The sequence below is a fragment of the Aotus nancymaae genome, unplaced genomic scaffold, assembly GCF_030222135.1.
Source record: "Aotus nancymaae isolate 86718 unplaced genomic scaffold, 86718_ANA_hifiasm-v0.15.2.pri h1tg000041l, whole genome shotgun sequence".
NCBI lineage: Eukaryota > Metazoa > Chordata > Mammalia > Primates > Aotidae > Aotus > Aotus nancymaae.
Window position 1 is genome coordinate 29897164 of NW_026988455.1, and position 21203 is coordinate 29918366.

The 21203-nt window shown below is 42.9% G+C and overlaps 1 protein-coding gene and 1 long non-coding RNA gene across 6 annotated transcripts in view; one reads left to right on the forward strand and one right to left on the reverse strand.

Moving 5' to 3' along the window:
* Positions 1 to 1136: 1136 nt before the first annotated feature.
* Positions 1137 to 20919, reverse strand: IDNK (IDNK gluconokinase). Of its 3 annotated transcripts, none has more exons than XM_012472149.2 (5): positions 20826 to 20919; positions 17481 to 17511; positions 17029 to 17115; positions 3888 to 3931; positions 1137 to 1852 (listed from the first exon to the last, which is right to left on the reverse strand). In XM_012472149.2, the coding sequence occupies exons 1-5, from the start codon at positions 20873 to 20875 to the stop codon at positions 1501 to 1503; spliced, it is 564 nt and encodes a 187-aa protein (XP_012327572.1). In that variant the 5' UTR covers positions 20876 to 20919; the 3' UTR covers positions 1137 to 1500. The 3 variants fall into 3 exon arrangements, with proteins under 3 accessions (XP_012327572.1, XP_012327575.1, XP_012327576.1); XM_012472152.2 differs by lacking the exon at positions 20826 to 20919 and adding an exon at positions 20223 to 20239; XM_012472153.3 differs by lacking the exons at positions 17481 to 17511; positions 20826 to 20919 and adding an exon at positions 17262 to 17438.
* LOC105730744 (uncharacterized) overlaps positions 20668 to 21203 on the forward strand; it is a 66435-nt gene continuing 65899 nt past the window's right edge. For all 3 annotated transcript variants that reach the window (XR_002479461.2, XR_001110563.2, XR_001110562.3), the window contains exon 1: positions 20668 to 20709. This is a non-coding gene — a long non-coding RNA (uncharacterized LOC105730744). The remainder of the gene's footprint in view (positions 20710 to 21203) is intronic.

Consider the following 21203-nt stretch of genomic DNA (forward strand, 5'->3'; position numbering starts at 1 on the left):
GGCAAGAGAATCACTTGAACCTGGGAGGTGGAAATTGCAATGAGCTGAGATCGCACCACTGCACTCCAGCCTGGGCGGCAGGAGTGAAACTCTGTTTCAAAATAAATAAATAAATAATAAAATGGAATACAGCTGTCCTTTTATTTACAAGATTGTTGCATCCTTGGAAATTTCAATGTATATTAAAACTGCAAAAATTATTTTTTCAATGCATGAAATATATTCTGTACTTCTATAGTTATAAAAAAGTTTGTCATTTAGTCCTACATGAATATCTAGCAGGAGAATATTTGAAAATCAAGATTTTTTTTTTTTTAGTGACAGGGTCTTGCTATGTTGCCCAGGCTGGCCTTGAACTCCAGGGCTCAAGCCGTCCTCCTGCATAGCTGGGATTGTAGGTGTGTGCCACCTCACCCAGCTTAAAATTCAGTTATTTGTGTGTGTGAACTCCCTATGTATTGCATGAAGTCTGACAGCTTTGCCCCTTGCCCATTCAATGCAATTCCTCCACCTCCACCCCTTTTGTTGCCATCATTGTGGCCACTAAAAACATCCCTGCAAATTTGTTGTTGAGACAGTCTTGCTTTGTCACCCAGGCTGGAGTGAAGTGGTATGGTCATGGCTCACTGCATCCACAACATCCCAGGCTCAAGCAATCCTCCTGCTTCAGCCTCCAAAATAGCTGGGACTACAGGTGTGCACCAATCACACGCAGCTAGTATTTTTGATTTTCTGCAGAGGTGGGGTCTCACTTTGTTGCCCAGGCTGGTCTTGAGCTTCTGGGCTCAAGTGATCCTCCTGCTTTGACCTCCCAAAGTGCTAGGATTACAGGCATGAGCCACCATAATCCCTACAAATTTTAAAAACAGCCCCTGGAGGAGGTGCTCTCCTCACTGAGAACCAGTGGCTTTATTGGCCCTGGAGGGCTAGAAGCAGTTGAGCTGCTGGTAAATATATTTGCATTATGCTGTTTAAGGAACTGAACAAAGTTTGCTTGTTCTCCCATGACAATCTTTTGAGACCTTAGCTTAAGAGCCACTATTCTGAACCACTGCTCCAGGACAGAAAGAATTAGGAGTTGTGTGCTGTGCTGGATGGTGGGTGGATTATGTACATATTTATACTCCCAACACCAATTTCCAGGGGAGGCCAAGGACAGCCAAGTTTCATTAATCTGTGCAAATATAGGCATGAGCAAGAATGTCTAAACAATGTAATGATTTTCAGCATCAATTACAGAATTTCCTCTGATCATTCAATTGGGTTACAGATGAACTTAAACTTCCATTCAAGCTTGACTTTTAAAACTCCCCCTCTGCTTCCCAATGAACCAGGATAATTCCTAAAATTACACCCAAACAAATCTGTCTTGACACATTGGGTTTTGTTTGCCTTAAGAAAAATTTAGAATATAATATGGGCAAGGAGGCTGGAATGAGGTTTTGGATGGCACAAGGATGTATACTTAATTCTATCTGGACCACTGATACAAAATCATTCTCACTTCATTTTTAGGGTTTCCATAATTGTAGCAATTATCTCGGAAACATTTTTGTTCACACTTATTTGGATAAACTTTTCTGGAGCTGCCGGGGGCTCTAGAGTCTCGAACTGGGACTGCAATAATTCAGGGGGCATAAAATGTCCCTTTCTTTTGAGTAAGCGTTCAGAGATGACCTCAAATGACCCACTCAGATGGACCACCAGGAGCTGTATCTTAGCCCACTTTGCTTCCCTTCCCGACTCCTTGCACTTCGGAGCTGCACCATCTTTTCCTTGTGTTAATATGTCTCTGTACATTTTCTTCAGGGCTGAACAGGCTAGAACCACATGCTGTCCCGAGGCTACATCTCTGTTTTAAAAAAGAAAAAAAAAAAAAGGGAGGCAAAAGAATGAAGACATTTAAAATAACCTCTGTCAATTCTAGGTGCAGGATCCAGTTCTACTTCCTGCCAGTGGAAGGCATTAGAAAACGGTGGTTAAGCATCAGGCAGTCCTAACATCGAGTTGAAGATCTTCTGCTAGGAAAGTGAACAATCTTGGGCAAAGGCATTGACCTCTCTGAGCGCCAGTTCCTCATCATCTGTTAAGTGGGGCTACACAGGGTACCTGCCCATAGAGCTGTCATAAGGAAAACACTGTTCAAGATCCCTGATACACAGATATGCTCAGTAAGTGTTGGTTCTGCTTCGATGGATGCAAGACGTTGCTACATCTCAGCGTGTGGACACGGCTACCGGTACGCCCCTGTGCCATGCAAACAGCCAAGCTCAGGTCTCTGCAGGATGTTCACAGATCTGCATTCTACAACTGGCTTCTCCTCATTCCTACTCTATAGTGTCTAGGGGAGAGGTGCAGAGCTGGAGAAAGCAGGAGAGAAGGAAGCATCAGCCCCTCTGTGGGCGAGGTGAGCAGCATATGAGAGGTTTCTAGGGACGCACTAAAGAAAAAACCCGAGCCAGAAACAGAGGCAGTGCGACAGCACCAATAAGGGGAAACCAGTGTGGCCAGAGACCACACCGGAGAGTGAGCCACGGCTTCCAATTGGCTGCTGAGTGTGGGAGGCAGTCATCCTGGGGCCAGGACAGGACTCTAGAGTTAGGAGGTGGTGCATAAATTCTGGCTTGGGGATCCAGCATAAAGTTCTCTTCAGGATGAAAGTTCTGAAGGAAGGGGCCTCTCCTGCTTTTTTTTTTTTTTTTTTCAGCCAATAAATGGCTAGCAAATATAAAAATGAAGCCATACTCCCTTTTATGACTATAAAATGACAGTACTATAAAAATAGACTCTCATGAGTTTATTATGTTAGAGACCCAGGTAGGCAGACATTTTCAAACCTTGAAACTCTAAACTGTAAACCCCTAAATCAAAACTCAGCCTATGCCAAGACAGGGCTGCCAGCCACAACAGGGTGTGAAAAAAGCAAACAATTTTTAACCATTTAAGTATACTCTAACTTCATATGGCGCAGATGGTTTTAGATGGATAAAATATGACTTCATCTTGGTCAACATGGTGGAACCCCGTCTCTACTAAACATACAAAAAAATTAGCTGGGCGTGGTGGCGCATGCCTGTAATCCCAGCTACTCAGGAGGCTGAGGCAGGAGAATTGCCTGAACCCAGGAGGCGGAGGTTGCCGTGAGCTGAGATCGCGCCATTGCACTCCAGACTGGGTAACAAGAGTGAAACTCCGTCTCAAAAAAAAAATATATATATATGACTTCATTTAGAAAGCAAGATCTATAACTCCCTGCCTTTTCCTTATCCTGCTCCATGTCCCAAACGGGATTTCCACTGGGGTCAGGCCCACAGATGGGTGGGGTTGGGGGGACACTTTTTGCTCAGGGGCATGCTGCAGAGCTGGGCAACGTGGACTCCAATCCTGGCGACTAATTACGTGTTCACTCACAAGTGACCTCAGGCCTTCCTGGTTGTCACAGCTTGAAGCAAAGAGAAGAAAAACTGATGACTGAGGTAGGCAACAACAGAAGTGGCATCAGTGGACATTTTTTGAGCTGTTCCTACGTATTAGATACTGTTCTGTTGCCCAACACCAACTCACTTACTCCTTACAATAATCTCTGAGTAGGAACTATGTTAATTCCCATTTTACTGAAGAAACAGCCTCATGGAAACCAAGTGGCTGATCAAGATTGCGAGCTAGTAACTGTGGAGCTGTCTAGGTTTGTCTCCAGAGCCTGACTAAACTCCAGCTGCCTGTGGCTGGTTGAAATCATTGTGGTTACTTGATAGAAGTGCACTCAGTTTCTAGAATCCTTTACCACCAGTCAGTTGTGATTTCAGGAGTGTATTTTTTTCCGTCTTTTCTGAGGGTTTTCTTTACTTGCTGGCTTTGGCTTATGCCAAGGCCCAGTGGTCTCTTACCTTAGTAAAATGTCATGCAAATTACAGAGCCATGGAATCCGGTCCTGAAAAAAAAATCAAAACCAAAAATCCAGACACAGTGTGACTTCCTGCATGTATTCTTTAGGTAGCTCTGATCTCATACGAAGAGAGATATTCACATAAACCCTTATGACAACTGTCCCCTGGTCCTATTCTTCAAACCCTCCAAAGAACAAAACTCCCTTCAGATAAAAGTATTTTAAGAAATTTATATTTTTGCTGAAGAGAAGACAGAGGAAATTTATATAGCACATGCTACAGTGTTTCACAAAGAAATCCTCTTAAGACAAGTAAATTCTCTCCTCCTTCCTGGCGTAAATCTTGATTATTGGCCATAATGCATTGCAAAACAGAACCAAAAATCTTTCTATTATTGAAAATTTTAAACACACTGAAAAGCAGACAAAACGGTACAAAGCAAACCTCTGTATACCAAACACCCAGCTTCAGCAATTTTTTTTTGTTTGAAACAGAGTTTCACTCTTGTTGCCCAGGCTGGAGTGCAGTGGTGCGATCTCAGGTCACTGCAACCTCCACCTCCTGGGTTCAAGTGATTCTCCTGCCTCAGCTAGCTGGGGTTACAGGCATGTGCCACCATGCCTGGCTCATTAGTTTTGTATTTTTAGTAGAGATGGGGTTTCTCCATGTTGGTCAGGCTGGTCTTAAACTCCTGACCTCATGTGATCCACCCACCTCAGCCTCCCAAAGCGCTGGGATTATAGGCATGAGCCACCACACCGGGTTGGCTTCAGTAATTTTCAACCCATGATTAGTCTTGTTGTATGTATGCCCCCAACTACATCCCAGATCCCAAAATAATCCCATCCTAGATTACTCTGAAGCTGATTCCAGAAACATGATGTGTTTTTAAAAGTCCTTGCTTTTAGGCATTTGATTACTGCCATTTTATTTAGAATTTTTGATTTTATATACTTGAGATGGGCCTATATTTTAAAAATATGGTCCATATTAAATGTTGGTATCAAGGTTTCACTAGCTTTATAAAATGAGTAGGATAGTTTTCCCTCTTGTCCTGTTCTTTGAAACAGCTTGTATATAATATATTACGTCTGATAAAACTCATCTGAAAAACCCTCTGGGCCTGGGGCCTTTTTTGAGGGGAGATCTTTGATTACAGATTCAGTTTCTTTAATGAGCATTGTATTGTATTCAGGTTTTCTATTTTTGATTCAATTTTGGTCGCTACAACATTTCGTAGATGGCAGGAAGAGACCACACTTAAGACAGCTGAGCCACCCTCCCTGCCTGCCCTTCCCATCTCTTGCTGCATCCTTTTACTTGGCTAAGGAATCAGGAACTTGGTGGAAGCCAGGCGGCCACACAGCAGGAGAGGATTCAGCTCATTTCAGCCCAGCTTCTAGGCTTCCAGAACGCTGAACACAGTTCATATCTGTAGGTTACCCTTGCAGTATGAGGTAGTCACTTTTGATCACCTTTATCATTACTTCAAAGGAGGAACATAATCCATGCCCTTACTATAAATTATACAGCTCTCTGGACCTTCTGCTTCTAAAGCCAAATGCAGAACCAGCAAGGTCACATTTTCACTGGGGAAAAAGCAGGTGTCCCTAAGCAGTGTCTGCCACTAGATCACTGCCATTCAACCCCATTTCCCCCACGGTATTGGTATTTTTCATTGAAATGATCCAATTTTGTCTAAGTCTTCAAATTTACTGGCATCAGGTAATTGTGCTGCTTTCTTCTAGATCAGTCAGTCTCACCAGAGATCTATTTTTATTTTGTCAAACAACTGGCTTTTGTTCATAGTTTATTTTTTTCCATGACATAGCCCTCAGGAGATGTTGAGAACATGTGCCCAGTTTGTTTTCACTAGCATTCATTTCTATTATTTCCTATATTTATTTTTTCTACTTGAACTGAACAACTAGCTTATTACTTTTTATTCTTGTTATTTCCCAAAAATGTATTTAAAGGCTATAGTTTCCTTTTAAGTAATGTTGTAACTGCACCCCTCAAATTTTAATTGATAGTACTTTTGTTGTACATTACTTAAGATTCTATAATTTCCATTATGATTTTTAACTTAGAAATTATTTATATGAATGTTAATTTTTTAAAAATTGTGTTTATTTTTAGAGTTCCCAACCATTTTGTGTGTGAATTTTTATTACTGATTTACAGTTCATTATAGTAAAAAATGTGATTAGTATGATACTGATTCTTTGAAATTTGTGGCAATATTCTTTGTGGTCTAGTACATGTCAATTTTTATAAATGCCCCACATGTACTTGAAAAGAATATCATTTTTTCATTAATGCTATGTCAGGCTTGATGCATTTATTCATATCATCTATATTCTTAATTTTTTTTTTTTTTTTTTTTTTTTTGAGACAGAGTTTCGCTCTTGTTACCCAGGCTGGAGTGCAATGGCGCTATCTCGACTCACCGCAACCTCCACCTCCTGGGTTCAGGCAATTCTCCTGCCTCAGCCTCCTGAGTAGCTGAGATTACAGGCACGCGCCACCATGCCCAGCTAATTTTTTGTATTAGTAGAGACGGGGTTTCACCATGTTGACCAGGATGGTCTTGATCTCTTGACCTCGTGATCCACCCGCCTCGGCCTCCCAAAGTGCTGGGATTACAGGCTTGAGCCACTGTGCCTGGCTCGTAATAATAATTTCTTTTGTCTACTTCATGTATCAATTTTTCAAGAAAGGATTTAAAATTCCTCCATTAGACTGAGAAGTTGACAGTTCACCTTTCTGTCTTTGTGTATGTTAGAAAATGTGTTTATTTTGTGCTTACTCATGAATAAGATTTTGTTAGTTGGTGAAGAATTCTTGGTTGACAGTTTTCCTCAATAGTTTGAATAATTATTTCATTTTATTTGGGCCTTTATTGTTGAGAAATCTCTTTTAGTGTATTAGGCAGTCCTTTAGAAAATAGATCTTATCTTTGGTAGCTTTAGGTAGGAAAAAGCCTCTTTGTCTTTGAGGCACTTTGCAATTTTACTCTTGTCCTGCTCAAGACTTATTTTGCATATTCAGTGTGAGTACTCATGCCCTGGAAAGTTGTTATTACCTCTTTGAATATTGCCTTTCTCTTACTTATTCTATTTACTTGAGTTCCTTTTAGCTATATGGGAAGTTTGACATTTTATCAAACACATCTCTTCATTGTTCTTGAATATTTTCTGTTTAGCTCTCTTTTTAATCCTGAGTAATATCCTCCAATCTGCTTTTCTTCTAATTCACTAGTTTCCTCTTCAGCTGTATCTAGTTTATTATTTAATCCATCTATTGATTATGTTTTATTTCTAAAATCTGCATTTCATTCTTTTTCAAATTCCTGTTCTTGTGTTCCATTTGATTCTGTCTAATTATTGGAGTGCAACTTGTGTTTTTGCTGATTCTCTCACATAGTGGTCCATTTTCCCATATGGTTTATAGTTTTTTATTGTAGTTTCATCTTCAGCTTTTCCTTTGTGGGAGTCCTAAGTTTTGGAAACACTTTCACAGGCAGTTTCACCAATTCTAAAACAGCTTTATGTCAGTTTATAAGCTCGGTGCCTCTTTGTCATATAATGTGAATTTGGGTGTAGTAGGGGCTCAAGTTTCTCAAGATGATTTTTTCCCACCTGTTTCCCAGGGGAGACAGCTAGATTTTTTGCTCCCTTTGAGTCCAGTGGGTGGTAATATTTTTAGTCCTCATTCAAAGGCAGTCTTTCTATAAGGACTTTGTGTTCTACTACTTGACATCAATGCTAACAACAACAACAACAAGACTTTATGTAAGATACTCAGGTCCAGCTCTAAGCTTCATACAGGCTTACAACCTCATCTCCCATCTCTACAGGGTCATCAAAACCTCCCCCTCCTGCCCTCCTGGCTTTTATACAGTCCAAAAATGTAGGGGAGTGGGTTATTATGGTTTAGTTCAGCCTTGCCACACTTTGATTTTGGTACGTGAGATGTTCTCGTTTTGCTTTGGACTTTGGCCATTTTTATTTTCCCTTGATCTTTTCCAGGAGGAGCCTTTTAAGCTCTCCAGTTCTGGGTAACCACCTTTAGCTCCTGGGTATCTCCCCTGGGCTCGGGTCATTTCTTATTCAGAGTAATTTAATTTTCAGTAAGTGAAAGGTTATTCTACCAATGCTACCACTTTGTGCTCAGCAAGTCAAAAACCCTTTAGTTACCAGGGTCCACCCTTCATAGAAGGAAGAGGAGAATTAGAAATAATATTTCTTTTTTTTCATATCAAATAAATGAGTATTTTTAAAGTATCACATACTAATGTAGGATTGAGGGTCCTGTAAGTTTACTAATCATAGAACTCTAAGATTTTACTTCCATGCACACACTATTTAACCAGAGATCACTTAGGAGTTCAAATGTAATAGCTACAAAGTTCACAAAAGGTACAGATCAAATGGTAACAGTCACACAATTTACACAAATTATAATCTAAATGTCAATAGCTTCATAATTAACATAAATCATTACTTAAATCACAACAGTTACTGTCATATATGTACTTAGAGCTGAAATGTACTTAACAAGTGAAACATCTGTCTATGTTAGCACTTGTCTAGTGGGTATATTTAGTGGAACAAGTGTGGTTTTTTTGTAAATGCAGTTACAAGATGATAAGGCTTACCAGCTCCATATTTGCAGACTACATGGTCGATTTTTATAAATGTCTCACATATACTTGAAAATAGTATTATTTACTTTTCATTAATGATTATGTGAGACTTGATACATTTATTCAAACCTATATCCTCACTCATAATTTCTTTTGTCTGCTTGATGTATAAATTTTCAAGAAAGGTTTTTGAAATTCCTCCATTAGACTGAAAAGTTGACAGACTGCCCTTTTGTCTTTGTGTACATCAGAAAATGTCTTTGTTTTGTACTTAATAAAGCACAAAATAAAGTTATTAATGTTAGAATATATGAGGAGACTTTATGTGCTCTTGGAGAAGAGTGTATATATTTAATGCTTATTATTGGCAAGGTTTTCTAGGACATCCTGCTAAAAAACTAGATGTTCTGGACACTCTGTGAAGAGAAAAAACGTTGGACAGGCTACATTTATGCAACTTGAAACCACCATTGCAATTCAGTGTTTTCTGGGCCTATGGTGGGGAATGGGGAAGAAGGCTGTCAAGGACTATAGGCTGCAGGGATAATTAGCTGGACTGACTGAGCTCTGAAGCATTTTTTGATGGAAAATTGCCCCTGGGGAGAAGCTGCCAATTCAAGCAGAAATTTGGATTTCTGCTTTCCTTTATCTATTTATAAGTGCTTATAGTGTGTGTAGGGAGACCCAGCCACTGCTCCTGGTGCTTTTGGTCCAATATCCTAGACATGATCACTCTAAGTTTAATTCCTAAGGTACCATTTGAACTCATCTTTCTAAATTCCTTTCTTTCTTGTATTCCCTTTGTAATTAGCCAAACTTTTCTACCACATTCATGGCCTAATGGAGATGAAAAAGATAATACTGTTATATATCAGTTTTTTTTTTTAATCTCTTGGATATATTTTCTAAAACAGCTCCTCTAACAGACAGTTGCAATGAAAGAAGGTGCTGAGTCTTGAAGCCTTCCAAATTAGCAGGAGGTTCTACTTCCCACCCTGGGATTCAATCTTATAAAGATGTGGCACCTACTGGCCGGCAGGAAGGGAAGAAGTGGCCACATACTTGGTGAAATGGTAGAATAAGCATTTAGGGGGCTGATTTCTAACCCCAGAGTGGGTTATGGAGGCAACTGCCTTCAAATCATAGAAATTATGTCAACTTTATAAAGCTATGAGTCAAAGGATTTATCTTCTTAGAGAAAATGAGGGCCACAGCAAGGTGCTTTCTTAAGGACTTGGAAAAGAAGGAAATAAGATTGTTCTCTAAGGGTTAAAGATCAACAGCTAAAAGGAAGGGGCAGAGATGTATAAGGTCATGTGAAAAGAGTTAGAATGACTCCCAGGCTAGCAAGACATCACTGTGATCCAACTTAGTATTTTCACATACCTAGAGGAAACATGTCTGCTCCAGGCAGTCTGGGTAGGCAGGAAGGCCAGAGCAGGGCACTGTAGATTGAAATGTGAAGCACTGTCCAGTGGACACGGAGCCTTGGCCATTGGCCTTTGAACATCTTATTCTCATTAGCAAGCCTCTTCCTAGTAATGCATGGTATTGTACCACCAGATACTTTGGTCCTAGCTCTCCCATGTTCACTAAGAAACCTCTGATTGTATGTTGGTTTCTGAAAATGTGTGTATTAATGTGATTGTTGCAGGCCACATGCCAGTTGTATTTCTTTTGGTACATTAATCAGCTGGCATTTTGGTTTATGCGGAAACTTGTAAACCTGATTAGTAGGGGTCTCACATGAGAGATGAATCCATGTTCAATGTGTTGACAGTATCAAGGGGGCTGGGCCTGCAAGACAGAGAGTCAGCCCTGGAGTCCCAGCTGGGTAGTCAACCAGCCTTTTCCACAGTGCTCCCCTTGTCACGGCCATTGTAGAAGTCTCTGGGTGGAACTTTACAACTTTATTTAAGACTAGTGCTGTGGGCTGCCAATTTCCATTCAGCAAGAAGAATGCTTTAGAAGAGGAAGTCTTTGGAAAGTTCTGAGGACTGAATGCTAATTCACATGATCACATATCTACTTAGAGTTAAGGGGCAATTTGAACCATGAATTAGGACCGACTCAGAGATGGAATATATAGAAAAATTAATTATATTTTGGCATGAGTAAATGTTCATAATGGGTTTGGGGTGAACCAAAGAGAGAGGACAATTTGTTTAAATATCAGAACTTCTTTCTTATTAGCAGAGGGGCAAACTTGTGTTTTGCTTTTTTGCTCAGATTATACATTTCCGCCATTCCATCTGCACAAATATTTCTATTTGCTTGTGCTGTGGAAATGGAGATCAATCTCTATTATTTTATGGCTTAGGAAACAGATATACTTTTCGTTAAGCTGAATGTTGACTATTTATGTGCCTAAGATATTTCATAAGAATAAAACAAACAAAAATCACAGAAAACATGTTTGGGTAATAAGCTTTCTATCCTTTTTTTTTTTTTTGAGACAGAGTTTCACTCCTGTTGCCCAAGCTAGAGTGCAATGGTATGATCCTGGCTCACTGCAACCTCCGCCTCCTGGGTTCAAGTGATTCTCCTGCCTCAGCCTCCCGAATAGCTGGGATTATAGGCATGCGCCACCATGCCTGGCTAATTTTTTTGTATTTTTAGTAGAAACGGGGTTTCACCATGTTAGCCAGGCTGGTCTTGAACTCCTGACTGCAGGTGATCCAACAGCCATGGCCTCCCAAAGTGCTGGGATTACAGGCATGAGCCATCGTGCCCAGCCAAGCTTTCTATCTTGTGTGCAAAGAAACAGAGCTTTACTCAAATACATGCTTTTTGAATACATGCTTTTTCATTGTTTTAATAGTGCCTTAATGGATGCTTTCATCAATAATAAAGCACATTGCTTTATCTAGTCATAATATTTTTCAGAATCTCAAGTATGAAAGCCATAATTAATAAACAGAAATATAAAACTATTGAAACAAAAATAGGTGCTTTTAGACATCTGCCCTATCAGAATTTACGGCAGACCAGACTAATGACCATGCATCAGTAAGGACTATGTCCATCAGTCATAAAAACAACGGAGAGGGTTGGAAATAAAAGAGTAGCACTTTGAACGTTATTTCTGAAATTTCCATATAATGAATCATAAATAAATGATTACGAACTTTCTTTGGAGGCTCCCATGAGGCCACAAGAAGGGTTTTTCCAAAGCAGTGCCAGCGTAGAAATTCAAGTTCTAGTACCTGACCTGCTTCAAGCCAGGCCACCATGCCGGGGCCATCATGACCACCCTTTTAAGTCAGTGCCTCAGACATGCTTAAGGCTTAACCCCTACCATGGATGTGCTTGTGGGCAACTGCCCCTCATTCCTGCTGTCACTCTCACCCGCTCTCTGACCCTTTTCTCTCCATTTAACCAACTTTGATTAACTTCTTGAGAATCATTTGTTTAATGGATGGATGATCAGGGCCTTTAAAACAGTAGAAAAAGTATGATCTTTGAAGTTAGAAAGATTCCCCTTGCTGTGTGGCTTTGCTCAAGTTACTTAATTTATCTGTGCCTCTGTTCATTTGTAAAGTGGGGATCATATGTAATTCATTGAGCTGCTCTGGGATTTAAATAAGAAAAGGAATAAACTATTTTTGGGTTGATTTAACAGTTGAAATAAACAGTACTTATTTCCAACTCTAAATTTTTCAGAGTTTAAATTAATGAATTTGGTAGGCACTGGGTCTTAATTCCACAACACTAAATGTTAATACATGCAAAGCCCCATATTGAGTGAGCACTGGGGATAAATATGAACAGTGTGGTTTCTCTCTTCTAACCGAGGAGGCAAATGAGTAAACAATCTATTAAGTCACCCATGGGGTGTAGGGCAGTGATGAGGGTTGTATGAGATATACTAAGAAAGGCTATGATAACACAGCAGGAGGAGAGGCCGATCTTGATCAGGCCTTGGAAAGAGTAAATCTGGAAGGATAAAGAGGATTTCAACTGAAGAGGGGCCTGCCAAGCAGAGGGAAGGAATAATCCAAGACTGGGAGCATCAAAGATTGTGCACCAAGGCTCAAGTACATGGAAAAGCAGATGCTTAGTGCTGGTGAATGTGAGTCGTAGGAGCTGGTATGTGAGGGTGGACAGGAGACACTGTCAGGACTAAATGCTCAAGGCCTTGACTGGCCTGCTAAGGAGTGTGGACTTTATTGTAAGGGTATTAGGAAGGACCTAGACACATGAGCTCCAAATTTTATGTTCATAATGAAGAAAGAGGCAATTAAGATCTCTTTACAGTGAAGAAATTGGAAGAAAGCGATATTAGAGCAAATTCATTGAGCTCAGTGCCTTCAAGTTACTGTGGACAATATAATGAATTATGAAAATCAAACACACACACAAAAGTCTAAGTGAAAAGAGAAGAGAGAATCCAAATTAGCATCTCTGCCTATGGCTCTGATGTTCAAGGTTTTCACACTCTAGATCAAGCTTGTACAACCCATAGCCCACAGGCCCTATTGCAGTTTTGAATGTGGCCCAATGTAAACTCATAAACTTTCTTAAAACATTATGAGATTTTTTTGTGTGATTTTTTTTTAAGCTCATCAGCTATCGTTAGTGTTAGTGTATTTTACGTGTGGTATGTGTGGCCCAAAACAATTCGGCTTCCAATGTGGCCCAGCCAAACAACTGGACATCCCTGCTCTAGAGAGTCCCTACAGGCAAGGATGGGGAAGGCAATGCACTCCCGACTCCCAGCCCAGTGCTCAGAGGTGAATGCTCTACCAAGAGTTAAATCAGAATGTCATGAGGCTAGAGAAAGCTTTCTTGGCCTACGGAAACATCTCAAGTAATTAAGTGTCTTTTGGAAGGGGATGATGGGTGAAAGGAAAATAGATAATGGTAGAATATGGGAGGAGAGAGATGGGAAGGAAGGAGGGAGGGAGAGTGAGAATGAAGGGGAGATGGGTGTGTTTTACCTGATGCAAAAGTTAAGTATATAGATTGTTATATACTGACCCCTGGAAGAAGAAAAAAGGAAGAAGAAGAAGAAAGAAGAAGAAGAAGAAGAAGAAAGGATCAAGAAAAAAGGAAGAAGAAAGTAGGGAAGAAGAGGTAAGGAAGAAGAAGGAAGAAGAAAGAAGGCCAAAATTCAATTCATAGATATTTTTGGAAGATGACACCAAGGATGTTATATTTTGTGAAATTTCTTTTTAGCACTTTACAAATTTTCTATACAAGGCAAATATTACAATTACAATGAAATTTTTTTTCCCCCAAAAAAAGCCCCCTTTTAAAAATAGACTTTGAAGTTGAAATCTATTCAGGTGCTACTGCAGGCTCAGATAGGACACTGTGGGCCTGGTGCCTAGGGGAGACTCACTGACTGGTAGCTTTGAAATTCGTTATTACTGATATCATCATGATGCTAACAATTTATCACAGCTTGGGTAGAATGTTTCTAGGCTGGCACTGTCCAACACAGTGATGTCTGCAATGTTGTTCTATAGCTGTGCTATCCCATAAAGCAGTCACTAGCCACTCACGCTACTGAGCTTTCGAAATGTGGCTGGTACAACCTAGGAACTGGATTTCACATTTTATCTATTTTAATTAATTTGCATATACTTTTCAGAGAGTGTCTCACTCTATTCTCCAGGCTAGAGTGCAGTGGTATAATCATAGGTCACTGCAGCCTGGAACTCCTGGGCTTAAGCCATACTCCCACCTCAGCCTCCTGAGTTGCTGGGACTACAGGCATGCACTGCTGGCTTTTTTTTTTTTTTTCTCTTTTTAGACAGAGTCTCTTTCTGTTGCCAGGCTGGAGTGCAGTGGAGTGACCTCGGCTCACTGCAATCTCTGACTCCCTTGGTTCAAGTGATTCTCCTGCCTCAGCCTTCTGAGTAGCTGGGATTATAGGCACACGCCCCAATGCCCAGCTAATGTTTGTATTTTCAGTAGAGATGGGGATTCACCATGTTGGCCAGGATGGTCTTGATCTCCTGACCTCGTGATCCACCCACCTCAGCCTACCAAAGTGTTGAAATTACAGGCATGAGCCACTGCACCCGGCCTTTTTTTTTATTTTTTATTTTTGTAGACACAGGGACTTGCTCTTGCCCAGGCTGGTCTCAAGCTCCTGGCCTCCAGTCTCTTCCTCCTGGAGTGCTGGGATTATAGGTTTGAGCCACTGAGCCTGGCCTAATTAATTTACACTTAAATAGCCTTAAGGAGCCCTTAACACGTTCTACTCAGACTGCAGCCCTGAGCCCTCTGAACACAAAACGCTCCCCACATCCTCCCTACACTTCCTCAAGGGAGAACCAGGGCCTTTGCCTCAGACACGGACATGCTTTGATCCATCCACGGGGGCTTTCCTCACCTCGGTAGCATGGGGGCAGTGTGAGGAGGGTGGGGACCAGTTACCAGGGCAACCAGGAGCTGTGTTGGTGCCAGGCCAGCTGTGACCCATATCTTCAGTCTTAGACTCGTTGGATTCTTGTCAAGAAAGAAAATCATCTGTCGTTGTATCTCTTAAGAGTGTAAACCATCTGTCTTTCTACCTCTTTCTCTCTCTGTTTTGGGTCTCTGTAAGGTCTGGCTAGCCTGTTGTTTTTTTTTTTTTTTGGAAAAAAAAAATGCAGTAACTTGTGTTTCTTCCAGTAATCTTTTCTCCTGTGCATAAATTTCTCTTCTGAATTCTATCCCCCAGTCCATACAGCCCACTTAACAAGCATCACTTGTGAAGGAGAGACTATAGAAATTGCATTTTAAAATCTATCAATTTTGGTTGCTTTGTTATTTAACTTACCTTTTATTTGCAGTCACCAAAGAGAACCTAAAATAACACTGGCACAGTCACATTTTATACACTCCCTTAGAAATGGTTTATATCATTGGTGTGTATCTATGATTTATGTTGTATGTATTAGCAACAATTTTAAAACGTGATACTTATTGAATGTTATAGGTACTTTTCTGTGCATGTGTTTTGTATTATCTTGTTTAATACTCCCAAGAATTCGATCAAATAGATCCTGTTACCATTCCTACTTCACAGGAAGAGACTAAGCCCTTTGTCAGGTCATACAAGCCTGGTGGTGGAACCAAGTTGCCTATGTTTATTATCTCTAGTTTAACATCAACATTATGTTTAAATTATTACTATCTCTTTTATAGCTCTTTTGCCCTATCTTCTAAAATCAAATGTTGCAAACCTGTGATGATTCAAGGCCTGAACCACTGCAAACTCAAGCTGCGCTCCCCCCCCACCGCCCCTGCCCCCATAACAAAGAGAAGCACACTCTTTAGGGGCTCTAGAATAGACCAAGCTGCGCCGCCCCCCCCCCATTAACAAAGAGAAGCGCACTCTTTAGGGGCTCTAGAATAGACCTAATAATGGTTTAATGGCTCAAGGCACAACAAAGAAAAGATAGTGAGCTAGGGAAGGGACACCTGGGGGTGAGCCCAGCCCCACTGAAAGTGAAAACAACAGTGTTGGTCTGTGGCCAGTTCCATTCATTCCTGCCCTTTGGACACAATTAGTGCGTGGCCCCAGCCTTTGACCTGCCCTTATCTCTCCTGAGTTACGGCCAGTTATACCAGCAAGGACGGTTTGTAACTCTGATGTGAGACACTCTAGGGGACGGCCTCACAGCCTGCACACAGGAGAGTGCTATTCATCCATTCATTCACTCGAAAACACGCCACAACTATTTTCTGTTGTTTACTGTGTGTCAGGCCCAGGGGGGTACAATGGTTAACACAAACAGCCATGGTCCCTGCCTTTTTAGGGGTAAAGTCTAGTTGCAGAGACAAGCATTAATCAAATTTTCAGACTGTCAGTTGTTGAGCTGCCACAGGGACAAGCGCAACAGTGAAATGGCACTGTGAGAGTCCATCGTGGAGGTTTCACTTCCCTGAGGAAGCTTCATGGGTGCTGACATCAAAGGATGAGAAGGGCTAGCTCAGGGAAGAAGGGAACAGGGATACAAAGGCCCTGTGGGAGAAGTGTTGCAGTGGGAGGGACTGGAAGAGGCCAGGTTGCTCCCGTGGGCATGGGGTGGTGCATAGCTCCTAAAGAGCCTGGAGCTGTGCGGAGGCCACACCATGCATGCTTAGCAGTGCAGATGTTTGGTCTTGATCCTGAGGTTAATGGGAAGCCACTACAGGCTCATAGGCAGAAGAAATAGAGCCAGTTCTGACAACACCTGGGAAGAGAAGAGGAGGACTTCCCCATGTATGAGGTACAGGAAGCCTCTGCCCTCTTAGGGATTAAAATCCCACAACAAGGTGTTTTGGCAGAGCCTGTTCAGGCTGGGGCAAAGGGTGGCATTGTTCCTTGGGCCGAGTTCAGAGAGTTGATCAGGACTGGAGCTAACGTATGTAGAAAATCTACTGGGCACCTGGCTCTTTAAAGCCCCTCTTTGGTTACCTTAGGACTCACGAACTCTACTGCACAAGTGCTGTAGAGATCTCATCCTGTGTCACCCAGGTGGAATATGCATGTTGGATACAGACAGCAATTGTTACCTGGTCATTGAGCGGTATCCCTTTTCCCATCTTCCTTCGATTTTCCTCCGAGTGATAGTCATCAGCATCATAGAATTTCCACCCCAGCTTTAAGAACAAAGTGAAAAGGTGTATGTGGCAGGCAGATGGGCCAATGTAACAGTCATCGTGGGGTTACTAACAGGCAGGTGTAGAAACAATACTACCCGCCTAGTTCCCATCAGCCCCAAGGACAACCCCCAGGAGGGAAGCACCTTGTCATGCCGTTTCACAACCCCTGTGAGTGGGCTGCCACAGCCTCCTTCAATTCATCACTGTTTGTCATCACCAAAAACGAAATTGCTCCAATGGGGTTCAAAGCCATAGTGGAAGTGTCCATATAAACCATGATAGGCCAGAAGAAAGGCAGAGATGCAAGCAGACCAGAACACGATGGGACACACACTTGGAAGGCATTAGGACCGGTTACTAACCTCAGATGCCAGCAGAGCGCCCACGGTGGATCTGTGGAGAGGACACAGATGTTCCCATTACTCCCCTGCACAACGTGTGGAGCTTCCTGCCATGCAAGGATGTCTGGGAAAGGGATGGCGGCTATCACGAGAATTTAAACACCAATCACCGTGTAATCCTAAAGCAGTGATGCCCTTGACCCTGGAATGTAGAGATTGGCCTCAGCTGATCCCCAGGAATGTCAATGAAGAAATAATTAGTTAACACTGTTTCTTTCTCAAAAGGCAATATATGAGATCTCATTAAACCCCTAAAGTTTTTTCTTCAATAATCAGTTTTTGGTCCCTGTGTGTAGATTTTTTTTGTTGGGGGGGATGCTGAATTCATAAATTGTTAAAATTCTGTTGAGAATATTGGATGGAGGGGTCTGATGGAGGATTTAATCTCTAGCAGCATCCATGTAAAGTTCAGGAAACTCATAAAAGCATAAAAATATTTTTGGAGTTTAAAAGAGACATGCTCCTAAATAAGGGATATGGGTCAATGTTTCAAGAATCACTGGCACTAGCTAAGACTGGGAGTTAAATGTTCTCTGTGCAGAGCATTTGGTAACTATCTATTTATCCTCCACCAGGCAGCACGTGCTAGCGAAAGGGGCTCCGGTCTCAGTACTGGAGATGGGGCCACAGTTGCCTTCTGCCACTAAATGACTGAGGGCTGTCAGTCAAGTCACCTGTTCCTTTAAAGCTCGGTTTTCTCACCTGCAAAACAAGGGATCTGAGCCACATGATTTATCCATCCACCTACATTTCATTCAGCTGATCTTTATTGAGCACCTACCAGTTCCCAGGATGTAATGGTGAGCTCACTAAGATATGGTCTCAGCCATTCTGAGTTGCACAGTCTAGTACCGCAGGATAGGGGTAGAGGCCAGCAGACAGTGATCCATAAAGTGCTTTCTTGCTTTCAATTTTTAAAGTGTTGCCCAAATGCCAATTAAGCATCATCTTCATAATTTGTACCTATCCCCATACTATTTTATCATGCCCTCTTAAATTTTGCACATCACCTCAACATTTTGATGTTTTTATTTAATTGCTTCATTTTAAAAAATTAAGTGTGTTAAAGAAGGAAACTTTCATTCCCTTACACAAGAAGCTATCATCACTTGCCTTGAATAGAAGGTACCTGAAAACCTGTATATAATGAAAACAGAACAATGTGATTAAATTCTAGCTGGATACTGTTGCCTAACAAAGGTCCTCTTTCATTAAAAAGCTATCAGTGAGGGTGTTAGACACACTTGTATCAAACTGAGATCTGCTCCTTGATAAAACCAAAGAATTGAGAGAGCACTAAAACCTTTCCCATATGTTCACTCTAGTGAAGGCTGTGCAGGGAGACATGTAGCCTACAGATGAATAAACCATCTGGCCAAACTCCAAGGCTGGTGAAGCCAGAGCTGTGCATAGCAGAAATCACACTTAAGACCAAGTTAGGTTGGGCGCAGTGGCTCACGCCTATAATCCCAGCACTTTGGAAGGCTGGGGCAGGCGGATCACTTGAGGCAATTCTCCTGCCTCAGCCTCCTGAGTAGCTGTGATTACAGGCACGCGCCACCATGCCCAGCTAATTTTTTGTATTTTTAGTAGAGAGTTCGAGACCAGCCCAGCCAACATGGTGAAACACCATCTCTACTAAAAATACAAAAAATTAGCTAGGTGTGGTGGTGGGCACCTGTAATCCCAGCTATTCAGGAGGCTGAGGCAGGAGAATTGCTTGAACCTGGGAGGCGGAGGTTACAGTGAGCCAAGATCATATCACTGCACTCCAGCCTGGGCAACAGAAGTGAACTCCATCTCAAAAAAAAAAAAAAAAGCCAAGCCTCAGGACCTTTGCACCTGCCATTCCCTTTGCCTCTCCTGCCCTTTTCTTAGCTATCCACTTGGCTGATTCCTTAAGTCTTGCAGGTCGTTGCTCATATACCACTCCCCCAGAGGAGCCTTCCCTGACCACTCTACCTGGCACTCTTTGTTCCACTTACTCCAGAGCACCTATCACCAACTCATACACTACATATATATTTATTCATTTACTCTGTCTCACATATGAGAATGTAAATCCTTTGAGGGCAGGGATTTTATCTGTCCTGTTCACTATATGACAATGACACAGAGTAAGGATTGAGTTCAATAATTACTAGGTACATGAATATCCCAAGCTATACACCATAGGGATTAGACCCCCCCTTATCTGATCCAAGACTCAGAGGGGTACATGAATTGCCCAAGCTCACACAGCCAGACAGCAACAGAACCAAGACCTAGGGCTCTTCACTCCTGTTACATCACACCATGGCAATGATTTTACATTCTCCAACTGCTCCAAATCATACAGCAGCTAGCGATTTGGGGGCTCCGTGTTTTATTTCAATTTCAGTTCAAGATTTCTTATCTTTGTGGCCAAGAACCCTAAAATAATTTTGGAAAGCAAAACCCATCTACCTGGACTAAGTATTTAATATACACCTGACTACACGGGCCGCTACATGGGGCGTTCCTGATTTAAAATTCTCGAAGGGTCCTATAGGCCCTTGAAGGTTATGACATTTTAGTTGATCAAGTGCTGTCCTTTGCTGCCTGTGGTCGAATGCTGCCGTAGCTGTCTTTTCTGATAAAGGGCACAGTTGGACTTTGGTTTAATCAGGAAAACAAATGTTAACTCCTCAGTCTCCAAGTTAGCCACACTGGGCTGGAGAGTACCTGTGTGGTTTCCACAATTCTCTCCTTCCTTTCCAAACTCTCAGGAGCCACCCTCCATATTAACGCAGTCTCCTTCCAGGTTAAGCTGACAAACACTGATCAAAGGAAGGGGAAAACGATTCACTTTCCAAAACCGAATCGGAGGAGTCCAGGGCCTCAAAGGCGGAGGCCGTTGTATGTACAGATGGCCAAAGGTCTGTGAGAGCCTGAGCCTTGGTTTTCTCGCTAGAGGCCGTGCGCCCTCCCGCCCGGCCCAGACAAGGCGCCCGGAAACAGCCCCGCGCCGCCCGCTAGGCCTCCACCTGCGCGGCCCCGCAGCCGCCTCTTCACGAGCGGCTTCCCCTCTGAGCCTGCGGTCGCCGCAGCCTCCCCGTCTTAGAACCGGAACCCAAGGCTCGGATGCTGTCCCAGGCTGGGCGCCCCGCGAGCAGTCTGGAGGGTGGGGGGAACACGCGGCAGCCTCAGGCCTGTTTTTTCATCTGCAAAGGTAAGGGTCGGGGGGTCCCCAGGACCCCCGTTCACCGGCAGGGACCGCGGCGCGCCAGGCCTCCGCTGCGCCCGCAACACCTCTCCCGGGCGCCCCCCGCCGTCTCCTGGACCTACTTCCCCGAGCCGCTCACGCCCATCACCAGCAGCGCGCCCGGCGCCGCCATGGTCGGAGCCCGGCTCTATCCCGTCGCCTTCCCGTCGCCCTAGAGGCGGAGCCGCTCTCGTCCTGGCCGGGCCAGTGAGGGCTGTGGCCCTCTGCACCCTTCCCGTTTCTCCACGTGCCTTTTCAATACCTTCCGCCTCCCTTTCCCATCCTCCCCGCCTCTCTCTCCTGCCCCTCCCCTGTCTCTCCCCTCTCTTCCCCTCCCTATTTTCTCTTCCCGGAAGTGGGGCGCGCGCCGGGTCTGGCGCCCGCGTCTCAGGGGCTGGAGGGAGCCGCCCAAAGCCCTGTCACCTGTCGTCCTCCTGCCCTGGCCCCTCTTGGTTGCAGAG